The following is a 20,799-nucleotide window of genomic DNA, read 5'->3' as shown; positions in this document are numbered from 1 at the left end:
ATACTTCTGTAAAGTAATAATGCTCTCCTTTACACATTTTCTCCACCTTGCATGCATACAGTTAGTGGGTTTGAGATTAATCCAAGTACACAGTCTTACCAGTACTACAAGTCAATTTTTAGGTATAACGCATATTGAGACAGGAGAAGTTCAAATTCCAGCTTCCTCCTTTACTGCCTGTGTCCTCACGGGCCAAATTACCCTCCCAGAGCCTCAATTTCCTGCTTGATAAAACGAGTATAATGACACTTCTCCTACAGAGTGGTTACAAGGATGAAATGAGATACCGAATATGGAAGTTTCTAGAACAGTGGACAACACAGTCAACGTTCCCTTTTTTCACTCCCTCCATGCCTTCTCTGTCTCAGTTCTTCTACGTATTAGATGAGGATGCCCTTTTTGTCATTAAGCCGTTGATGAAAGTGCCAAGTCAGGGGCACCCACAGCCCTGCAGTACACACACCACGAGTGCCTCCCTGAAAATTAAAAAAAAATTCTTAAGACTCTTTGAAGATGATTTGCCATCCCCTTAGAAAAGCACCTAAATCTCAGTGATTCGAGCCCATATTCACTCAGCAAAAACCATGAAAAATGATTGTCTGCCTTGTGTCAGGAACAGTGTTAGACACCTGCTACAAACATGAGTAAGACACGGTCCCTGCCCTTCCGGGAGACTCCAGCTTGGCTGGGGACGGCAGGTAGCAGGCAAACAGATGTTCCCAATTTTCACAATGGTGGAGTGTCTGGAGAACACAGGCAAAGCATCGCCTGGGACAGAGCAGTAAGAGATAAACAGAAATCAGCACAGGGAAGGTGGGAGGGGCACGTTCCAGGCCAAGAGCACGTGACACCTTGTTGCATGTGACAGAGGGTTATGTTGTATGGGGACAGGGCTAGGAAGGGGGAACGAGGGTGGGTTTCATAATATGGGTCAACTTGTGCAGGGGATCGCGCGTGCTGCTGTGTTGGAACCATGGCTTCTAGGCTGATGGCTTTCCCTTCTCTTTAACAGTGAGACCTTTGAGTGCGAATCTGCTAAGTGACAACTCCATTAGAGAAAACCAGCCTTACTAAGACTGATACTCGGCTAGATGTTCCCCTTCTGCCTGCAGCCACCAGGCGTGGAGGCCAAATGTAATCAGGCGCTCCGTGTATGTCGATTTAGTTCTTGGCCTTCACTAGTATAGTTCATAAGGTGTTAACGGGATTTCCCATTTGTGTCACTCACGAAGCACTGGTTTTGTTGACTGGGCAGGTGTTCAGAGTTCTAATGGGTGAAGTGGTGAGATCTGGGTTCTAGCAAGTTGCTCAGACAACGGTGTGAATAGTCTGAAGCCCAGAGTGTCTAGAGTCCCCTTGGAAGGCTGCTCCTGTCAGTAACAGGAGAGGGCCTCATTCACGGGCTCGCCCACGGGCCACCTCATGCACCCTGGCCTTGCTATAAAGGTAGGATTACCCAATTTTGCCCAAGGAGACGGGGGCTCAGAGAGGTTACATGATTAGCCCAATGTAAAGATTTGATAGTAAGTGGCCAAACTTGGGCTCCGATCTCTATCTTGACTCCTCAGACTAAGGTCCCGTAATAACCTTTCCAGCCTCCTGACTCTTCTCGCCTTTGTCTTCTCTTGCTGTCCTTTGGCTCTGCAGTTACCCGGTGTACGGGATTACCTGGGTGTCTGTCTTCCCCCCAGCACCTCTTCTGATCTGTAGTTGGCAGCCAGCAGACGCTTATGGCTCAGACTCTTTTGGTGGATTCACCTCGCTTCCTGGGAAACACCTTTATCCTTGTGGTAAATGAGACATTCTCTCAGCTGCTAGATTCATACTTGAGGAAGATGACCTGGTTGGGCCAGGCAAGGTCTTCGGATGTGTCTGTGGTGCCCCAACAGGCATTCGCCAATCACCACGACCGGTTCCTGCTTCCTAAGGCCGGTGGCCTGTTGGCTCACACCTGTCACCACGGCTGGCAGGCCCAACTTATGATCCCGTCCTTCTGAGCCCCTCACCCTTCCCCTGTATCTCTGAAGGAGGAGAGACCACAGCCTCCTGTGTCTCACAGCCTAGCTTTGAGGCTGTGTTTCCTACCTTTCTTTGCATAATATCTCTCCTTTCTCTGTCCTCTTGAAACAACGTGGAACCTTCTAGCTTAAGGAATTCTTGTGCTTTCCCGTTTCTAAAGTTTTTTTTGGCCTCCAAAGGTTCTTCCCCACCACACAGGAATATCCGTTGGCTGCTTTTCACCCCTCACTCCTACCTGTCCTCTCCTCAGCTCTGTGGCTTTGCCAGAGCCTTTGTTAATTAAACCATCGATGAGGGAGAGGAGAAGGCAGGGGTGGGGCACACACGGGCCAGCTGTGCCGTTAGGTTTTTGCCTCTTCCGTGTCTACTTTCTTCATTCTCAGTGTGGAAATCTGAGCGCAGCTGGAAGGCAGGCCATGCCTCGGGGAAGAAAGGGCCACATGGCAGGCGGGACAGTAGGTCCCTATTAGCCAGCTAGGCTGTCTGCCACCCCTCACTCCTCCACCTGCCTGCTCTCACTGCCCCCTGTACTACGTCAGGTGGGAAATGGACTCCTCGCACTGCTAATGGCTAATCAGATGCTCTGTGTTTGTAACTGTGTGTTTTAATCTTACTCAGCCGTCTCAGGGTTTTTAAATTGAGTTCATTGCCTTGAACCTCATAGCTCGTAATGTGTTAACTCGATTTCCCTTTGTGTTCCCGCAGAGTTACATGCAAAACACACAGAGAAAAACAGCTCTTTGGAAACAATAGAAGGAAGAAAGTTAATTGAATTTAAATTAGGCATGGCAGTAATTTAAACTATAATGAATGTTTCAAAGGAGAGTATCATGCATTCATGCGTCACGAGGAAAATTTTTCTTTTGGATTAGATATGCTAATGTAAATGTATTGATATATAGTATAGCGTAACCTCACTCTCCCCTTCCTTGTGAATGCCAGACACTTTTGGATGGCAAAATGCATCAAGTCACCTATGCTTAGAAATTCCATAAATGAAAGATATAAATGCCACTTCCAGTTAACCTGAAGAAGAATTATAAAACTTCACGGTTTCTGGCTCCATTTTTCTTGCTGGACTTCATTCAGAGCCTGTCATAAAAAGAATTCTAGGGACTCCTGGGTGGCCCAGTTGGCTAAGCGTCTACCTTTGGCTCAGGTCATGATCCTGGGGTCTTAGGATGGAGTCCGGTATCAGGCTCCTTGCTCAGCAGGGAGCCTGCTTTTCCCTCTGCCTGCTGCTCCCCCTGCTTGTGCTCTCTCTCTGGCAAATAAAATATTAAAAAAAAAAATTCTAAATTGCTAGAGGTGCCTAGGAGAGACTCTGTTTCTTTTTTTTTTTTTAAATAACTGTTTTCTTTATTTTTGAGATGCATTTCCTAATTTCCCTACAGTGAATTTATATGGCTTTTAGAATGAAGCAAACCATTTTTAATTAAAATATCTTTTTTTATCTGCGTTGGTTCACCTTAGGAGGTAAAACCAAGAATGTCATCATCCTTGCCTTCTGGAAAATTAACCTACAAAAAAAAAGCAGACTGACATTACCTGTGGCTGCTGAGAGTCTGACACGGTCCTTGGGAGAGAAGTCCCGCCAAGTTATCCGTGACCCCGTGCACCACGATGGTCATGCATGTGTCTCCAGCCTTATGGTCCCATCTCCGCTCTTCCTCTCCATCCTGACATTTCAAACAGTCTCTCCCACGCTCAGCCCCTCCAGCTGTAATGTATAGCTCTGAAAGCTAGAACCTCATGCATTATCTCTTTCTTTCCTGGATCCCTAGCTTTACCCTCAATTAATGCTCTTACTCCTGTGAAACATGCGGGTTGCAAATGAACCTTCCTTTGACGCTTGGAGATGTTGATCTTAACCGTAAACATTTCTGGAATTCAGATTCTTTTTTTAAAAAGTCTGTGGGTTTTTTTTAATTGTGACACATGCACCAGACCAAAAAAATTTTTTTTACCATGATAACCATTTTCAGGTGTACAGTTAAGTGGCATTGAGTACATCCACACTGATGTGTAAGCCTTACCCCCATCCATCCCTCAGGAAACTCTGCTGCCCTAAAACGTCTTCTCCAAAATAAGGAAGGAGACTTGAATTGCCCGGTAGACCCTTTGACTCCTAGGATGGGGCAGTTGAGTTTTTAAAAGATTCTGATGCGTTTACGTGACATGTTGGCTGGAATTAACGTCCTCTCCCCTCCTCCTCTTCCAACAGCTCTGAGCAGCGGGTCCCATGTTCCACTTCTTACCACAGCTCTGGTTTGCACTCTGGTGACGGTGTCACCAAAGCGGGACCTCTGGGCCTTCCAGAAATAAGACAAGTGCCAACTGTTGTGATTGAATGTGATGACAATAAAGAAAATGTGCCTCATGAATCGGGCTATGAAGACGCTTCTTGCCTGTACACGAGAGAGGAGGAGGAGGAGGAGGACGAGGACGACGACAGCTCGCTGTACACCAGTGCGTGGGCCTCGGGGTGTCGCCGAGGGCGGGAGGGCGGGGCTCGGGGAGGAGAGCTGCCGCAGCGGCCCCCACTCTGGCTTCCAGTCTGGGCACAGGTGTCCCCTGGCCCGGGGCCCCAGGGCAGCTCAGTCAGGAAGAGAAAAGGGTAAATGTCCTCCAGACACCCTCATACCTCTCAAAATTGCAACCCCATGCCGCCACTTTTCATCTCTTAGATGGCTTTTTCTGTCTTTGGTTCCTTTCCTCGGGATCCAACCCCCTTACTCAAAAAAAAAGGGAGGGACCATAAAACTCAGTTCCAGTCTACAGAATACTCAGAAATGCTAGCCATTGTATATGCAACAAATTCATTTTTAAGCACACCTCCACGGCTCTGGAAGGCTTGATTTTAAATTTCTTCCTTAAGGCCTTTACGTGTGCAAAGGCACAAGAGAATGAAAAAGCAAAGTTTGAAATCGGGTGTTCTGGCCACAAATAATGAATTTTAGTTCAGTGAATATAGACTGATTATTTGGCCAACCTTCTTTTTTTTCAAGATTTTATTTATTCAGAGGGTGGGTGCAAGCAGGGGAGGGGCAGAGGAAGAGGGAGAGAGAGCATCTTAAGTGACTCCATGCGGAGGTCAGAGCCTGACATGGGACTCGATCCCACGACCCTGAGATCATGACCTGAGCCGAAACCAAGAGTCAGAAGCTTAACTGACTGAGCCACCCAAGCGCCCCTATTTGGTCAACTTTTTAATGAATTTACATAATAGCAACTTTTTACTGAACATATACTTGCATGCCTGACAACTACTAAGATTTTATTCTGTTCCATGCATCTTACAACACCAGGTCACATGGATGCTGATGCCCCGTTCCACAGATAAGGGAGGAACATGGAGAGGGAAGGGACTGGCTCAGAGCCTCACATCTAAGAGGCAGCCCTGGGGTTTGACCCTGGCTAGGTCTCCTTCCAAGGCCCTTGTTCTAGAACCAGTGGAGGAAGAAAAGAAGACCAGCACTACTAAATAAACTCCAAAAGAACGCGCCCCCCCCCCATGCTGCTTCCCAGTGTGTCCCTCTTGCTTCATACGCACCAGGCTTCAGCCAGCTAGCTACACTGGAGAGCTGGGAAGAGGCCTGGCAAGCGAGCAATGAGATGATCAAAATCCTGTCCAGGAGAGAGAACCGCAGAGGGGCCACCAGCGCCCCAGGGGCCCATGAGTGGGAGCAGCGCCCAGCCTCTGCTCCCCGTTTCCTACCCGGAGGATTGAATGTTTCTCAGCCTCGGCACCACTGACATTCAGAGCAGAGGACTGTTCGTTGTGGGGTCTGTCCTGTGCGTCACAGGGTGCTCAACAGCACCCTGGCCTCTGCCTACTAAATGCCAGGAACACCCTCTCCCCCACCACACCCCAGTTCTGACGAGCAATAGTATTTCTAGACTTTGCCAAATATGTCCTTGGTGGGGCACGGGGGGTGCAAACTCAGCCCTGGTTGAGAACCGTAGCTCTATTCCAGACGCAAGGAAGCCCTGCCCTCTGCTCAATCCCAGAACGTTGCCTGTTTCAGACCTCGCTTCCACTCTAGCCCCAAACACACCCCACTCTGCTCAACTGTACTTTCCTTCATGCACCCCTGGCTCCACTCCAGCTGGTCTCTGGTCTCCTGCGATCCCCTGGCTCATCCGTCCTTTCTGAGCCTTCCCCCTGCAGATGGCCACCAGCTGCTGCCTGTTTCTGGTGCCCCCTGTCCCGTGGGCACCAACCCTCTCCTCTTTGAAGCTCCCCATAGCCACCCAAGGCCTCTGGCCACTCTCTGCCTTGCGTTCTGTTGCGCTCCACAGCCTGGCTGGCCCTCCTTTGTGTTTTTGTCTGCCTGCTGAGGTTCCTGGGAGCAGAGATCCAATCACAGGCTCCCCGTGTGCCCCTCACATGCACAAGACAGCTAAATAGTGCGAGGTATAAAGAACATGCTGGTCGCAGGAACTCTACCAATGCACGCTCTGAGTAAGGCCTTAGCCGCTCCCAAGTGTTAAGCCCCTTATGTCTGTCTTCTTGCCTTTCACCTTGTGGCCCACTGCTGGCTGTGTGGAGCCCAGGCAGCTGGGGGTCAGCATTAAGGACTTGTTTCTCCCTCCCGCAGCCTCCCTGGCCATGAAAGTGTGCAGGAAGGACTCCTTAGCCATCAAACTCAGCAACCGGCCCTCCAAGCGGGAGCTCGAAGAAAAGAACATCCTTCCCAGGCAGACGGATGAAGAGAGACTGGAGTTGAGGCAGCAGATCGGCACCAAGCTCACCAGGTAGGATAGCCCGACGGTCTGTTCTGTGGACTTGAGTAGAATTTGGTCTCCATCCCCAAATCGGGCCTGGGTGTCTCTCCAATAGCTTCCTGCGGGGACAGTCCATGGAAGACATTCCAAGTCTTCTCCAGCGTTGCTGTTACAGTCCCTTCCCCTTCCCTCAGCCACATCTTGGAAATTTTACTTGAGTAAAGGTTCAGGGAGAAGCTGAAGGGCAGATTTCCAAGGAGAATAACCGCCTGGAGAAAAACCACCACCGTCCAGTCGCTCGGACGACCTGCGTGCATTGGCACTGGGTTTGGTGAAGCTCAGTGCCGTCAGTCAACGCATTTTCTGCTCTCCTGTGCAGCTAGATGACGCCAGTGGTGACTCATGCCTCTTTACTGACCTGCGAGCCTTCCTGAGCGGTTGCCTTTTCATACAGGTGCTACAGAACATACTTGGGGCACTGTGGCATGTTCATGTATTAGACACCTACGTCTGTGTTTAGAACCTAGGTCACGTGTCTGTGGTATTAGCTAACGTTCGCGGAGCTCTTATTATTGGCAGGCATTCTTCTAAACATTTTATGTGTATTAAATCATTTCCTCTATGAGCCTCCCTGTGAAATGGGCATTTGTGTGCCCATTTCATAAAGGAGGACAGCAGGCTTTGAGACCTGTAGTAACCTGTACTGAGCTGCCCGAATGGCTCCAGAGCGCCCCCTCTTGACCAAGTGTATTACTACCCCGCCTCTGGTCTAACCGCTGTCACACGGAGCCCTTCCTATGTACCGGGCACTGCGCCACGGCTTTGAGCTGCCCTCTGCCTCTTCCTAGCGGGACAGCCTCAAGTAAGTCACTTGTTCTGTCTGCCTAACATTTGTAAAATGGGAGTTGTAAAGGATTCAGAAACATAAGTAAAGCATTTAAACCTGTCCCTGGCCCATAGTAAATACTCTGTGACCCTCCCAGCAACCCTGTCTGGTAGCTTTCATTATCTTCACAAGTACAGGCAAGGAACGTGGTGGCTAGAGAGTTTCCGGAGGTGTAGACACCGTCCAGCAGCGTGCTGGTGTTCCTCCCTCCCACCTGACTTAGATCCTCACGTAAGGGCACCTTGCGTCTCACGGTTAACTTGGTTTCATCCTGGAGGATGTTGGTTTAATGGTACCGGGCCATGTAAATTGTTCAGCGCGGATGGCTGATTTGGTCTCGCGTTATGCAGACTTCAGAGCCCTAGAATGGAGATAACCTAACCGCCTGCCACACGCACACACACACTCACACGCTCACTGAATGTGGTAACACGGCCACAGTTTAGTGATTCAGATCTCTCTTCATACTATGGTGACAGCTGCTAGAGCACCCTGGGGAGCCTGCCCCGTTGTTGGATTGTTACACATTCTTCCTTCCACGGAACAAAAATCTCTGTCCATGCAACTCTTCCCCATGGTCCCATCCTCTTCCCTCAGCGACCACTCAGAGCCTCATCCCCTATTATCATCCCTCTTGGAGACAGTGATACTCCTCTCCCAGGATAGAACTAGGTCTTTCTGGGCACGGAATGGATGGATGTAGCTTTGGGCTGCTTCCTGAACCCGCTTGCTCAGTTTTATACCCAACACAAAGAGGGCTGTCTTTTAGGGGATGAGGGGAAAAAGAAGGAGCGGTTCCTTGACCCCAGCCCATCTTCTCAAAGTGCAGCTCCCCCCACCCTGAGGGTGAGCACCTTTTGTCATGGTTTTCTGCCCTTCGTTCCCACTTTCCCAGCTTTGCTACAGAATGGGCAGAGCCCCGGGTGTGTGAGGGCAAAATGGAAGACTTCTCCGTGGGAAGCGAGGTGAGGGAGATGCCGGCCCATATGGCTGCCTGGAGTGGCATCGTCCGTGGGGAGGGAGAGAAAGACGGGGCCTGTAGAAAGCAGGCTTGGACTGGCCTCTCTGCCTATCCATGTAGAGCTGTTCCACCTGTAGGTAACTGATAAAGTAAAACGGGCCATTGCTGTCCCAGGACAGACTCCTGAAAGGGAGATAGCGCCCAGCTTCTCACTCCTGAACCCGCGTTCCCATACCACCGCCATGACTGGCTGGCAGTGGCCGGGACAAGACCGCAGGTGGGAAGAGACACACAGACCGTGCCCACGCTGGAAGTCCTGCACAATTAAAGCCTCATCCTTGTATGTCACCCCTTCCCAACCCTTCCTCCTCTAACAACGCGTAACTCTGCTTGGAATTCCTAAAATCCACGGAAGGTTACCGTTCCCAACTCTCTTGCACCCTGATTGCGGCCTGGGGGAGAAAGAAGGGGAGTCGGGAGGGCCATGTTGGGTGCATTCAAGGCGTTGATCTGGCCTGCGTCCTTGCTCTGAATTCACCTTGTCTTTGTTCACTCTTCCAGCTAGGGAGTTTGTTTCCTCGTGGCCAGAGCCCGGGCATCTCCAGCCAGACTGTAGAAAGTGGGCCTAAAAGAGAGGATGTGAGGGGCATTCGGCGGATTGACCAGATAGTGCAGAATCCAGCAAATTAGGTGGACGGGCCAAGTCCGCATCTCACGGTCGTCTCTGAGATAGTGCAGCCACTGAGCCCCACCCAAGGAGTTTTCAGGATTATTATTCGCTTTGAGATGAGAACCCAACTCTGTGCTTCCAGCCACTCATTATCCTGAAGCCAGGGCCAAACGAAGGGGAAATGTGAGAAGCAGAAGGTGACGGTGGGAGAACTCGCCGTAGGGCAGGAGCCTTGGGTTCTAGCTCTGGTTCTGCAGTTTGCTGACCAGCATCTGCCCTGGGCCTTCACTTCCCAACCCGAGGGGATCAGAAAGATCATCTGATGACCTTGTGCCATCTGTGGGTTATATTACCAAAAAAGTAACTAATAGAACGTAGGAACGTTCATTAGAGTTTGCAGCTACAGGACTGGGGCCTTTTTTGGCTCCGGGAGGTCGTGAAAGCGTGCTGGAAATCTGCATGCTTGGAGAAGCACGTAGCCAAGTCTGCAGTGCTCTGGGAGTGAGTGACAAGTAGCCTGGCAGTTTTAATAGCATTAAAAAAAAAAAAAAAACCCATACAAACAATGCAGCATTCCAAGAATAATCCCAGCTTGGGGGTGGGGAACAGAAGCACCAGTCAGTGTCAAGCACGAAGGCAGAGTTTCTCCGTAAGAATGCAAAAACACCGTTCTTCCAAAAATACGTTCTCACTGATGCCACGGGGCGCACTCTTCAAAACCTCAGTCGAGGAGTCATCTGGATGTTTTGACAGTAAATAACCGGTTGAGTCAGTTGCCATTTGAGAAATGTGGGCTGCCCTTGAGACGTGAACATGCTCAACTGGGTGCACGTTGTTCTGTTCCTTATATACAGACTCAGGTTGGGTGCAGAGAACCAAGGGGTGAGCAAGCCCATCCATGGGCGGGTGGGAGTGGGGGATAAAGGTAGCAAAATGTCTGTTTAAATTTGTTCTGTGTCATCCTTTTTAAGCTGATTGCTTGTGTGTGTGTTATAATATTCACGGTGCATGAATGCAGTGGCACTAGTATGTAGCTAAGAGAAATGGCGTATGGGGGGTGTTGGTGCCTGCCTAGATTTTCTTGATGGACTTCTCAAAAGGCATGGAGTCCACAGACCAAGGGCCCTTCTCAAGCTAGGTGAGGAGGACTTTTCATCTCTGGTGACTGCTGCTCTGTGGAAGTGTGCAAGCTCAGGGCAGCCCACCCCCCCGCCCGGCCCCGGAGCCCCACCCGAGTGCAAGACCCCACTGCTTTCTCTCTGGGTCTCTTCTCGGGGCCCTTCAACCTGAACCCTAGGAGGCGGTCAGCCCGATCGCGCCTTCTGGCCCTTCTCCACTTTGCAGGGCGGGGCGCTGACTGGTCCACAGAGTGAAATTCTCCCCAGAGGCCAGAGCACAGGGCCCCTGGGAATGGGACTCTCAGGGACTAAAGAGAAGCCTGATGCCCCAACAATGGCGTGCTGTCGTCTCTGAGATATCCTTTAGAAAGTGAATCGTCCTGTAAGTCACCAGTGCTGCGTGTTTTAAAAGGAGGGAACTAAGACTCTGGAATGTGGCCCGTGCGTGGCCAGTGCAGTTGGGCATTTCCTTGGGGAACAGCCAGCTTTCCAGACCCAGCCGGCTCGGTCCTCTCCCACCAAGACCCTCTCCTCCGTGCTCTCCAGTCCTCTCCAGAATGTTTAAATCAGACAGGAGGGAAACTCAAACGGAAGGCAACTCGCAGGGTATGTGGGAGTGTGTAATGTAAAGCACGTGCGGGCGTCAGTGAGGGTTGAGGCCATCTGCTCCCCTGACACACTCGTTCCCTGAACATACCTCTTCTCGCTTTCACTATCAGCCGCCCACTCGGGCGAAGGGCCCTCGTCGTCTTTGCAGCCATGGTTGACCAGACTTTCTCGGCACCACCCGAGCTGGAGCAGGCACCCCCCCCAACTTGTAATTGGAAACATCTCCATGGGGAAGCTCTTGGAAGCCTTGCTCAGTTTGGGGAAGGATGTTTTCCTTGTGATGTCCGCTCTCTGGACCAGACATATCCAGTGACTATGGCCACCATGGCCCATGATTCTACCCCACGATCAAAGGAAGAGACTTAATTTACAATACTTGGAGTATTGGTTTCCTGGGGCAGCCATAAGAGCATACCAGAGAGAACCTGATTGCCTCCCAGTTCTGGCAGCTAGACGTCAAGTCCAAGGTATCTGCCGGGTTGGTTCCTTCTAGGGCTGTGAACGGAATCCGCGCCATGCCTCGCCCCTGGCTTCTGGGCGTTTGCTGGCATTCCTCGCTCATAGATTCATCACCCTGACCTGCAGCTTCAGCTGAACGTCTCCCTGTGAGCGCGTCTCTGTGTCAAAATTTCCCCCTTTCCGTAAGGAGACCGGTCATATTGGTGAGGGCCCACCCACAACAGTCTTGTTTTAACTTGGTTTTCTCTATAAAGACCCTGTCTCTAAGGTCATATTCTGAGGTCGTGGGGTTAGGACTTCAACATACAAATTTTGCGGAGACGTGATTCAACCCATATCGTTTGGGGAGGTGCAGAGCGGGTCTAGCTAGAAGGGCCGCAGCCTCAGGTGCGTGCCGGGGCCAGCCAGATAGGGAACAGAAGAAGTCAGGCATTTCTGAGACTGTGAATAGAGAGTGTTGGGAACGGGGGCAGCATGGGAAGTCCACCCCTTATCTAAAGGCGTTAGTGCTAGTCAGCTTCAGCCCCTCTTGTTTTGCAGAAACGAAGGACTAGTTTTTCAGTTTGTCTGAAAAAAATCTGGATTTGTTTTTTAAACAAAAGTTCCAAATTTTTAGAACATGGTACAGAGCAAACAATATATTTATGAATTAAATTCAGCCCAAGGACCACATCTCAGCCTGGGTGCCTGGTTTTGAACTCTGACCTGGAAGCTATCATTTTTCTTCTTTGGACCACAGTCATACATTCTCGGGGGAGTGCACTACACATCTTCTGAAATTCTGAGACAGGATATTACTGTATGTTGTAAACATAAATGTAAAGGGCACCTGGGCGGCTGAGTCGGTGAAGCGTCTGCCTTCAGCTCAGGTCATGATCTCAGGGTCCTGGGATTGAGGTCCACATCAGGCTCCGCACTCAGCTGGGAGTCTGCTTCTCTCTTTACCCCTCCCCCCTGCTTGTGACTGTGCTCGCTCGTGCTCTCTCTCTCTCCGAAATGAATAAGTAAAATCTTAAAAAATACATAAATGTGAGGATGTTGCATGTGTATATCTGTAGCAATTTCAGAGTAACATCTTATAGACTCTAAATTCATTTGAGTGTATTTATGTGGATCGATCATTAAAGCAATCAACCACGATCCTAAAACGAGTGTGTGGTCCAGCTTTCTCTGTCTCAGGAATTCAGGCAGATGACTGCAGAAAAGCATGTTAATTCGGATGGAGACATACCTGTAGCTGCTTCTTTTCCTCTGGGTCCATGAGCCTGGGACTCAGAAGGATCTCAGGTTAAAGCACCCGCTGGTCATTGATAGTTTCAGTGTACATTTCAGACATGGAAACCAGCGCTAAGCACCATGTCCAGATCAGAAGTAGGACCCTCCTTTGATAAGTACAAAAATCCCTCCTCATCAGGGACAGTTCCCATCACTTAGCCAGCCGCTGTCTTTGTGGCGGCAGAAGGTGGTGAACCAGATGGGGCCGCTGGGAAAATGTCAGTCCTGCCCATCCCCCTAGAACCTAGTATGTGATCCTCTCTTGTTGAGAATGTAGTAACGAGGTAGAGAGAAAAGAGTATGCTAAATCCGTATTTTGTGCTGCCAGGTGGTTCACAACTAAAGTCACTAGAAGCAGAATATAAAGTCGTATGTACAGAGGATTAAGTCCTGCTCAAGGCAGAATATTGAAATCCATTTCTTATGCTCATGGCACAGGCAATACAAGACAGTAATTCTGACTTCGAACTGTAGCTTGCGCACTGCTTGTGGTTTGGGAAAGTTGCTGCTGTGAGTCTGACGCAGCGGAGCCTCCCTCCGAGGTGGCGAACAGCATCTCCCCCCGACACCGCCCCCCCACACACAAAATCTAAGGACCCACGCTAAGTATGAGCCAGGTAATTTCTTCTGCTGCAAAAGCACATCCCCAAAATAAGAATAACATTCAAAGGCTCTATAAATTCTGTTCAACTTTGACTGACTCCGTAGCCCTGGACCCGAGCCGCTGCGAATCACCATGCCAACAATAGAGGGAGGGAAATAAACCGGGAGCACTCAGGAGGAGCTTGCTTGTGGACCTGGCCCTTGCAGCCAGCTCCGTCCTGGTCATCCCCAGCACCCTGGCCGGGGCAGCCATGGTGGCGGTGCTGGCACAGAGCCCAGCCCAGTGGGAGGGAGGGAAGAGGGGGCTGCTTCCCATCCACAAAACCCAGCTGGGGTGTCACTCAGGCTGCTGGGCTTTTCTCTACGGATTCCGAGAGCACCCCTAAACCAACTGGAAATGGGGTACGAGCCGCCACACTGACACTGAGTGGACCTGATTCTTTGTGCAGCATTTGCATAGCGAACATGGAGACCCATCCAGTCGCTCAGATGCTTGACGTCTCCCATTAACTCGCTGCACAAAATAGAAAATCCTTTGTAAAAGCCCTTCAGAAATGCTGACACCCCGTGAAAGGTGCTGAGTCGAGTCGAGGCTACAGTGCTGTCCGTCTGATAGAAAGGGGCAACCGCACATTTTTTGCTTTCTGTTGTTAATGAAAGCTGCGGAGGCTCTCCTGGGGAGATTGGACAGAGGCGTCTTGGGGGAGGTGGAATAAAACTTCAGGAGCACAGAAGTGGAGACTGTGGCCTTGGGGCTTGAGCCACGCCCATCATGGGACCCGCAGCCACTGACCTGTGGCAGAGCCAGCCGAGCCTTGCAGAGACGTGGAAACCCCTAACTCTCCCACCCCTGTCTGCAGCTATTAAGAAAGGCAGTGAAGACAGAGTTCTTGACATCTTGTTACCCAGACGGCATTTCGGAGCCCTGACCGCACGTGCCGCGCGTGCACGTGTGCGCATGTGCGTTCGGGAGGAGGGGAGTTGCGGTTCGCAAGCTTTGCGCAAGGTGTCCAGGAGCAAAGCCACATCTTGTCAGGCACTGCCGGTGCTGTGAGCATGTGACTCGCAGCTGTCCCGGCTTCCTGAGCATTTTTCAGGGATAGAGTAAGTGTGGGGGACAAAAGAGCTGCTTTCTCCTCTCCAAAAAACAGAATCCGTCTGTGTTTAAAACTTAAAACGGTTTAAAAAAGAAAAAAGTGGCCGTCCCTCCCTGGGGGGAGGGGTCTTATTTTGTTTTCTATTCCATAGCTTTCTTTTTTTTTTTTTTTTTTAAGATTTTATTTATTTATTTGACAGAGATAGAGACAACCAGCGAGAGAGGGAACACAAGCAGGGGGAGTGGGAGAGGAAGAAGCAGGCTCATAGCGGAGGAGCCTGATGTGGGGCTCGATCCCATAACGCTGGGATCACGCCCTGAGCCGAAGGCAGGCGCTTAACCACTGTGCCACCCAGGCGCCCCACTATTCCATAGCTTTCTTGAACAGCTGCTCAGTCCGTTGCAAAATCGGGGGCGCTGGGCTGGGGAGGGGACCCCTGTATTCCCCTACAGAAGAAGCGGAGAACGGGGCCAGTCTTCTGAGCTGCTGTACGTCTGGCTACACTTGAAGTTGTTAAAACCCCTTTTAGTTCTCCAGCGATTCTTGTCCTGATCATTACGTGGGTCATCTGCAAGGATTATTCTTGTGTGTTGTTCATCTCAGCGGATGGCAGAAAGAAAGACCCTGTTTCTTGGAATATTTGGCTAAGTAAGAGAAGAATGAGCCTGTCTCCATGGAGAGGCAACCACTCAGGGCGATGGTCCCTGCCATAACATCATCTAAGACTCCAGAGGCCTTTCTGTGGAGAGCATGCCTCCCCGTTGACACCTCAGCTGACCATCTGTCTTCACCTGCACCCCTCGAGGTGGCTGCTCTTGGGGTCCCTTCTTGTATGTGAAGAAACTGAGCTAATAATCCTAAGGACGATAAGGAACAAAGAGAAACACACCTTCCCAATCCCAGACTTCCGTATCTGAAGCACAGATGCTGAGAAAAATGTTTCGTTTGGTTTCGTTTTTATGTTGAACAGAATTTCCATCCCAAGTGCCCGTAGTTGGGCAGGAATTGGGGAGGGGGGGAGTGGTGGCAGAGTTCTAGACTAGGGGCTCCGTCCTGTGTTTGCACATGTCCTCCAGGGGGAGAGGTAAGCCATGGGAGGAAGAGGGGATAGGAGATTTTCTTCCCTCTCGGACTTAACTGGGCTTTTCCTTGCATTTCAGTGACACTGACCGCGGTACGTAGGAAGAGCTCAAACTCTTGAGGCTGAGGTTTGGGTCTAGAGACGGTCCTGCCTGATGGAATGTGGGAAGCGAGGGCATCCAGTGGGGTGGTTCCCATAGTGTGGTCCTTGGGTCGGCGACATTAGCATCATCTGAGAACTTGCTGAAATGCATACTTCCAGGCCCCACCCAGGCTCTGAATCAGAAATTCTGAGGATGGAGCCCAGAAGTTTGCATTGTAGCAAGCACGATTCTAATGCACACCAATGTTTGGGAAGCAAGGGTCTAATAGAGCAATCCAGCCTGTGAAGCCTATGAACCTTAGATTGAAAGCTCCATCCTCCATTTACTGGGTGGGTTCCTGTCCAGCCTCAGTTTCCACATCCGTAGGATGGGCCTCCCACCCAAGGTCATCAAGAGCTCTAAATGAGTAATTCTCCCAGTTGTAGATAATGAACCCTGGTTCCTTCCTTCTCGTTGTGAATTTGAGTGTTATATTACACTAGACTCTTACTACTCAGAATAAGTGGTGCTATTCGCCCTAACAGGTAAATCCTAAATCCCAATGGCTTGAGGCAGTAAAGGTTTCTTTTTCACTGGAGGAAAGCCTAATGTGGATCAGACGTCTTCTCCATGATAAAGCCACCACACACTTCTAGAACACATGGCTCCAGTATCTCCATAGCAAGGGAAGAGGGGTTAGAAGAGATACACACATCGCTTCTGCTCATGACCCACTAACCAGAGCTGGGCTCCTGACCCCAGTCCAGCTGCAGGAGAGGCTGGGGAAGGAGAAGAGTGGTTGGAATATTTGATGAGCACATAGTGTCCCAGCCACAACCCCACGGAGCCAGCGTTTGTCACAGGCTTTCTGTATTTGATGGTTGTTCTGGTCACGGTCCCAGTCATATAAAAGGGACCATCATATCTAAAACAGATGTGATTAAAAGACTTTTCAGAAATTTTGGTATAAAAACATACAGTGCAATATTGTTGAGCCTTTTAAAAAAAAAAGAAGGAAGTCCTTCCACTGACAACAACATAGATGAACCTGGAAGATGTTACGCCAGGTGAAGTAAGCCAGACGTGGAAAAGCAAATACTGCATGAACTCACTTGTATGTGGAATCTCTCTCTCTCTCTCTCTTTTTTTTTTTTTTAATTTGAGAGAGAGCATGAGCAGGGGGTGAGGGGCAGAGGGAGAGGAAGAGAGGCAATCTTAAGCAGGCTCCACACCCATCATGGAGTCCTATGTGGGGCTCGATCTCATGACCCTGGGATCATGACCTGAGCCAAAATCAAGAGTAGGGTGCTCAACCAGCTGAGCCGCCCAGGGGCCCCACTTGTATATCGAATCTGAAAAATCAAAAACAATCGAACTCCGAGTGACAGAGACTAGAATGGCAATTAAGAGAAGCTGGGGAGTGGGGCGCAAAGGAGAAGAATTGCTCAAATGGCACAAACTTTCAGTCATAAGATGAATAAGTTCTGGAGACATAACGAACAGCATGGTGACTAGAGTTAATAGTGACACATTATATACCGTAATTTCCCCAGAGAGTGGATCTCCCGTGTTCTCAGCACACACCAAAAAAAAAAAAACAAAAAAAAACGGCACCTTGTGATGGTTGGTGATGGACGTGTTGATTAGTTTGGTTGAGATCATCATCTCACAAGGTATACATATACCAGAACACCATGTTGTATGTTTTAAGTATATACAGTTTTCATCTGTCCAAAGTAAGAAGGAAGGAAGGAGGCAGCCAACTGGCAGTTGGAGGACAGAGAGCATGGCGTCTCTGAGGGGAGCAGACCACGCGGAGAGTCCAACGCTGTGCGTTGGGCTGAATGTCACTACGTACCCCTGATCTGCCTCAGTGGGTGGATTGCTCCAGAGGTCCAGGTTAGCAAAGCAGCAAACAGAAATCAGAATGATCGCAATTAGAGAAAAAAAGAGACCCCAAATAAACACTGCCTCCATTTAAAGAAAAAAACAGGCTTAAGTACAAATGGGAGGTCCCAGAAGGGCACCATGGACCTTGAACTGAGTGAGTTTGTTTTCTGTGGGTGGAAGGTTAACTTTCCAGAGTCACAAGTCACTAAAGGAGACCATGGAACCTCAGCTTCAACACATTGATTGTATTGTGAAGTATTGACTAAGCACCTACCATGTGCATGGCTCCGTGACTAAGCACCTACTATGTGCATGGGTCTGTACTAAGTGTCAGTTAAAATGTAACTGGATGGGGTGCCTGGGTCGCTCAGTCGGTGAAGCGTCTGCCTTCAGCTCGGGTCATTATCTCAGGGTCCTGGGATTGAGACGCCTGGGTGGCTCAGTTGGTTAAGTGTCTGTCTTTGGCTCAGGTTGAGATCCTGGGATCCTGGGATGGAGTCCCTCCTCAGGCTCCCTGCCCAGGGGGAGTCTGCTTCTCCCTCTCTCTCTCTGCCTCTGCTCCTCCTGCTTGTGCTTGCTCTCTCTGACAAATATATAAATAAAATCTTTTTTAAAAATGTAGCTGGATAATCATCCCTTTACAAGAATTAAGACAAGCTAGTCAAGGCATACTCACTCTTGTCAGGTTTACTCTGGGAAACAGATGCTAAGGGCAAGTTCTGTGGGGAACGTGTGGGTCCTTCTGGAAAGGGTGGGTCCGCATTTTTTTTTTATTGGTGTGAATTTCTTTCAGACTATTTATCTTCCCCCTTTTTTTCCTTTAAAGTATTCCCAAAAGATTAGGGATGGGCAGGGATAATGTAAACATTGAGTCATCCAAACAGTTGATTCAGAGCCCTTTTTCTCCGAAAGGGGCACATTAATGGGAACAACTTGAACTCGAGTTGTCAGAGCACTTTCCCTGCGATATATTCTTGTTCTCACCTTCAGTCTTTTGATCCCCTTACAAACTGAATCAGATAAGGATGTGCCATTTCTATCACACTGTTATCCAGGAAAAGATCTCTCAGAGCCATTTGTGAACTTCCCGGGAGGCAATAAGTAAACAGAGTTAAATCCTTGAGAAGCACTCAAAGTATCTTTCAATCTTCGGTGGAAAGACGATTGTGTTGCATGGAATTCTACCTCAAAATCTGACCTCGTGCTTCCAAATTGGCTTATTCATTTTTTTTTTCTTTTGCTACGGGCTTTGTGGCTATATCTCAAGGAGACTGTGTGAGTTTCTTCACGGGCTTTGCAGTGACATCTTCTGAATTTGAAAAGGTAAAAGAATGAGAGCACTTTAGCGCCCCCTAAACACTCCTATCACTGCCTAGAATGCGCTCAGTTTTATAGATAAGGAAACTGAGCTCCAAAGAAGTTAAGCTGCTAACCAAGTTCACGGTTAGCTACACCTGGATTTGAAGCCACTTTCCCTGCCCCCAGCTGGTGCTAAAAATTAATACGCCTGCAGCTAATATTACACTGTATGTGAACTAACTGGAATTTAAATAAAAACTGTAAAAAAAAAATTCATCTCCCTCAAAATAGGGAGAAATGTATTCACTTCTTACTGGAAGACAGAGGCCAGTGGTTTGATTCAAAGCCTGACCAGTCATAATCTTCATTATTTTTACCAATTCATGCCTGAAAGAAAAAGGCCTTAAGACAGAGGTTTTGAATTAAATCTTCAAGGAATGTTTTCAGTAATCAGAAGGCTCATGAGAAAGGGGCATAGGGGGGTTCTTTCGTGGGCACAGTTTCCTCCTCGATCCTGCTTAGCAAGCCGAACACTTAAATGCCCAAGCGAGAGCTGTTTCCCCATTTTACTAGTTCATATGTGATCAAGTCTCATCAAGAACTTTGAAGACTTGAGCAGGTGCTTTGGAAGATTCGTTGGCTGGTGCCTTGGTTTGGAGTGTGTCCATTCTCCTAGTTGTATCATTCAAATGAATGAAGCTCTCATCGTTTATCCTTAAGAGTAACTTGCTCCTGGTTTCAGTGGTGAAGTTGGCATTTCCAGCCTCCAGAATAATTTCCATGGTATGTTGTGCTCTTTCTCCCTCGCCCACCAAACTGGCTTTTGGGGTTTATTATATGTGATTTTTCTACAGCTCTTATACAGAGCTGGCACACACACAGCCCTGAAAACATAAATAGCGGAATTGGATTACAGTTCCGAAGTGTGTGATGCAGTTGTTTTTCCTGTTTCCCGGCCCATCTTTGCTTACTGGCAAAATACCTCTCAGAGCACATGCAAAATGCTAATAAGAGTAATTCATTTTATTTATCTTCATTATATTCATTTCACAATGCAAAGATTTTTATAATAGCCTCGAAAATTGCATATATGCTCGCTAAATAGACAGACTATAAACAGGAAAAATAATCCAAAGATACAAACCCTGGAAAATCGCTTTTCCCTCTGATTCTAAAGGCAATTCCTTTGAAATATAAGTGAATACGCTTCTATTTTAGGAAGTAGGATCATGAAAATTTTATGTTCTTTGCCCATCGAATCATTAAAACAATAGTTCTTCAAAATAGGAAGCCTCGTTGGTTCCTTTGGAAGAAAAGAAAGTAGGCAGGCAGATAAATAGTGCATGCCGACAGGTAATCGGTATGTTGCAAAGAGTTTTAGCTACCTGAAATGCAGCCCTCTTTTTGACTTACGATTTTCCTTGTTTTGTGCGTCGTCCTATTGTAACTCACCAAGCTGCCTCTTAAAAGATGCTAAGCTAGGCGATTGCATCTTCCTGTGAGCTAATGACAGTGCAGGAGCTGCCCTCCTGAATTTACTGAACCAATGTACCTGCCACCTGCATGTTCCATCCCAAGAAGCAGCCCATGTCCCACGCCAGGGGAGCCCTCGGCACACCGTCCTTCTGTGCTCCTGGAAGCCGAGTGGGCATCTTCTGCTCTGAGCCTGCTCTGTGGGGTCCAGCATATCCCTGGAGCACCTCCCCTGCCCACCCCCAGCTCTCACTGCCTCTCAGCTCTCTGTCACGTTGCCCCCTCTCTTCACAGTCCTTAATGAGTAGCGTCATTTGGGACCACGGCCTGTGAAATCTGATTCTCACCCCACAGTCAGCAATCAGTGCAACCGGGATTTGTTCGATCATTTTCCATGAAGGAGCTGTAAATCCATATGGCTCAGTCCCGGCAAAAACAAACCTATTCCTTTTTTTTTTTTTTTAAGCCTATGTGTAATCTGAGATTCAGACTATTTAAGAAATTGGTGAAAATTGTCAGAAATTTACATCATAGGTTGCATGATAGCTG

At 48.9% G+C, this 20,799-nt stretch overlaps 1 protein-coding gene across 6 annotated transcripts in view; it reads left to right on the top strand.

The window, feature by feature from the left end:
• PHACTR1 (phosphatase and actin regulator 1) overlaps positions 1–20,799 on the top strand; it is a 571,024-nt gene that overhangs the window by 520,836 nt on the left and 29,389 nt on the right. For all 6 annotated transcript variants that reach the window (XM_019796061.2, XM_019796064.2, XM_011220616.3 and 3 more), the window contains 2 exons: positions 4,244–4,488; positions 6,621–6,777. In XM_019796061.2, the coding sequence (XP_019651620.1) occupies positions 4,244–4,488; positions 6,621–6,777 (402 nt within the window). The remainder of the gene's footprint in view (positions 1–4,243; positions 4,489–6,620; positions 6,778–20,799) is intronic.

Source organism: Ailuropoda melanoleuca, chromosome 5 (genome assembly GCF_002007445.2).
Source record: "Ailuropoda melanoleuca isolate Jingjing chromosome 5, ASM200744v2, whole genome shotgun sequence".
Classification (NCBI taxonomy): Eukaryota; Metazoa; Chordata; class Mammalia; order Carnivora; family Ursidae; genus Ailuropoda; species Ailuropoda melanoleuca.
Note: the sequence above shows the minus strand (reverse complement) of the source record. Positions and strands in the feature narration are given on the sequence as shown.